Raw genomic sequence first — 3,183 nt, 5'->3', positions numbered from 1 at the left:
GTAACTAGTTTGTCGTATATATATATATGTTGACAAACTTTATAAACTAAGCATTTTCATAATCTGATTTCATCAATAGCCATGGAGATTCACTCTTCTGCTTCAATGCTCAAAATACTCCTCTTCCTATGCATTTCTTCTTCCACCATTTTGCTACAAGCTCAAGCTGAGACTATCAAATACTGCGGTAAAAATTAATTATTAATTTATTTGCTACCATTTTTTATTTTATGAGTTCTATGATTTTTGGCTTATTATTCTTCAACATTCTCTGCATTCATCCTGCTTCATGTTATGTTATTTAGAGCTTCTTCTGTGTGATTATATATCCATTATTGATTGATAAGCTTAGAGAGATTCATTCAGCAGCAGGTCATATATATTCAATTAATTAAATTTCATGCCTTAAGTTCTGGCATTATATTGTTCCCAGCATGAAAAATTATACCCAATTGTCGATAATTTTTATGTAAATGTTGGTCAACTCTCCACCCTTTTATTTATTTTTTTTTTTTTGGGAATTGAATAAAACCCTTCCTATCCCTCTTAGCTTGTTAAAAAATTGATAGGTTTTTCTTTAAGCTTAGGCCTTTCTTTATTAGGAAAATGGTATATAATAATGCTGAATTTTAAAATAAAGATTCAAAACACAAAGCATGTCTGCTAAACTGCTAATCATTAAAGTTATTTAACCCTCTGTGGAATATAGTTAATAAAAAATTTGTCACTTATAAAAATGTGATGAGTTCAACTTTCATTATTGATATATGATGATTATTTTAAAAGAAAATATATAAAGCCAATGAGTTTAGTGTTAAAAAAAGTAAAAAACTCTCACGGTATCATATACAGACACATCCAAAAAATACATCTATAAAGACACTTCTATTAGACCCAGTCATAAAAAAGACATTTTTATTAGACACATCTATAAAAACACATTCATTAAACACAATTATAAATAAGAGTTGGCAGAAGTTGGCAGAAATGCTATTGGTAACGTAGCGGGATTGAATTTTTTTATACACATGAGGTAACTAATTTTTTATTTACACATAATATTGATTTTATCCTTGCATATTTATTTAATTTGAACTGTATGATATGCAGAGAAGAGTGCAAACTATGTTGTGAAGGTGAGTGATGTGAAGATATTACCAGATCCTGTGGTCAGAGGAGAGCCTTTCACCTTCAAGATCTCAGCTTATACACGTATATATATAACACCTTCTTTTTCCTTTAAATTTCTTAATTTAATTCCATCAATTATTAATGATATATAATGTGTTGAACCTATATATGTTTGATGCAGCTGAAACAATTCCAAGTGGGGACTTAGTGTATGAAATTACATATGCTGGAGCAGAAGGAGCACCTGCTATATTTCACCATGATCTATGTGAGGAAGCACCTTGTCCTCTTCCTGCTGGCGATTTCACCCTCGTTCACACTGAATTGTTGCCTTCCTATACTCCACTGGTTAGTTTTAAGATGTTACGTCAGTCAACAAAGTCAGCCACTAGTATAAAATATATGTTAGAATATAAATATATATTGAAAATAAATTAAACCACACATATATTTATATACAAATATATTGGTGGCTGATTTTAATAACTAATTCGTATATGTATAATATCAACAACTGTATATGTCAATTGTCCGTGTACATAAAGATAACAACTACTATATAAATATACGCGAATAGTACTATACCGGTATTATTTATACTAATAGTAACATGTATTAATATTTGATTAGTACACGAAGGTATAAGTTTTTTTTTTATTAATTGATTAGGGTTATGTATTATTTATATAGTTAATTAGTTAGTATGTAAGTTAAGTTAGTTAGATTCCAGTTCTAGCTGGCAAGTTTGTTAGATTGTTAGTTGTAAATTAGTTGTTAGTTCTCTGTGTATGAAAAATAGTTAGTTTACTTCATTCAATGCAGTTTCTTACTTTTTTTATTTTATTTTATGATATATTCCTTTCTTGTTAACTAATAGACTAAAATTTTTTATTATGGACGAGGAGGAGCGTGTGGAATCTAATTCTATTAGCTTTCTATGTATTTTTTTTATGGGAATGTGTAGTCACGAGGCCTGATTACTTAACAAGGGGATGTTTGAAAATTTTCTAATATCAAATTGGAGAATCTATTTTGTTTGTTGTGATTTTTTTTTTTTTTGAAGTTTACAAATCAAAGGTCCAATTTTTACTCCATCAAAATAGAAGGATTCGATTTTTACATTTTAAATCAAATAGTGCCACATTTAAGATTAACACTCTTACAATCCATAATCATAAAAACCATCATTCTCACTCCAATATAAAAAATAATTTGCGACTAATTTCTTGTTAACTTCTTATGCATTATTTTAACTTGTGCTATTTTTGCAGGGAACCTATAATGTGAAGCTGACATTCAACGACCATAAGGACAACCAATTAACCTGCATTAAATTTCCCTTCAAAATCGGTTCTGAATCATCAGTGTCTTCAATCTAGTTTTCCAAACTCAAAAATCTGATCTTATTTGTTGTTAAGTGTTTGATGTGAATTAGAATAGTAATCAATGAAATGTTTTATGAGACGTAAATTGCCGAAAGAGAATAATTAGTGTGACTGGCACATATATTTGAATAAAATTGTCGGATTTTTTTAAATAAATAAAATAAATATATTAATTACCGAAATATATATTTACTAGCGTTTTTACCAAAAAAGATCACATTACTTCTCTCGTTTACAGTATAAACGAAATAAGTAAATACGTATCTCGTTTACACTGGGTTAGTCTAAAAGATGAAAAGCACTATGACAGAGTTGATCTCAAGTCATATCTCATAGGCTGGAAACACGAACAAACTGTGAGGCGAAGCTATCCATTTATCTTGATAAGTCTAGCTCAAATTGGAAGGTTAGAAAGGTTTAGCTTGATCATAATCAAGAGTTGACGCTGAGGGGAATGGTCCATATGATTTCAAATTCCATGGGATCTATAAGGCTGCTAGCGAATATGTTTTGAGCCTCAGGAGGGAGCAAAGTCGACTATTAGTAATTCAGACACGTCCTACCGTTCAACTTGACGTATAAGAAGAACAAATACAAAAGACCCTTATAATATTTTTTGGTACCAACAGTCACAAGTGGACGACGATTTACTTATTTTCACATTTAC

General features: G+C 29.9%; 1 protein-coding gene across 1 annotated transcript; it reads left to right on the top strand.

Moving 5' to 3' along the window:
• LOC107609781 (putative phosphatidylglycerol/phosphatidylinositol transfer protein DDB_G0282179) lies at positions 41-2,702 on the top strand. Its single transcript, XM_016311806.2, has 4 exons — positions 41-187; positions 1,111-1,212; positions 1,313-1,479; positions 2,403-2,702. The coding sequence occupies exons 1-4, from the start codon at positions 82-84 to the stop codon at positions 2,508-2,510; spliced, it is 483 nt and encodes a 160-aa protein (XP_016167292.1). The 5' UTR covers positions 41-81; the 3' UTR covers positions 2,511-2,702.

The sequence above is a fragment of the Arachis ipaensis genome, chromosome B07, assembly GCF_000816755.2.
Source record: "Arachis ipaensis cultivar K30076 chromosome B07, Araip1.1, whole genome shotgun sequence".
Lineage (NCBI taxonomy): Eukaryota > Viridiplantae > Streptophyta > Magnoliopsida > Fabales > Fabaceae > Arachis > Arachis ipaensis.
This window is presented reverse-complemented; position numbering and strand designations above follow the sequence as displayed.

What these genes read in the sequence shown, in the direction of transcription:
- LOC107609781 (XM_016311806.2), top strand. Translation starts at nt 82, where the DNA reads ATGGAGATTCACTCTTCTGCTTCAATGCTCAAAATACTCCTCTTCCTA. An exon ending in TGAGACTATCAAATACTGCG is followed by an intron (nt 188 to 1,110) that starts GTAAAAATTAAT and finishes TATGATATGCAG; the next exon opens with AGAAGAGTGCAAACTATGTT. An exon ending in TGCCTTCCTATACTCCACTG is followed by an intron (nt 1,480 to 2,402) that starts GTTAGTTTTAAG and finishes CTATTTTTGCAG; the next exon opens with GGAACCTATAATGTGAAGCT.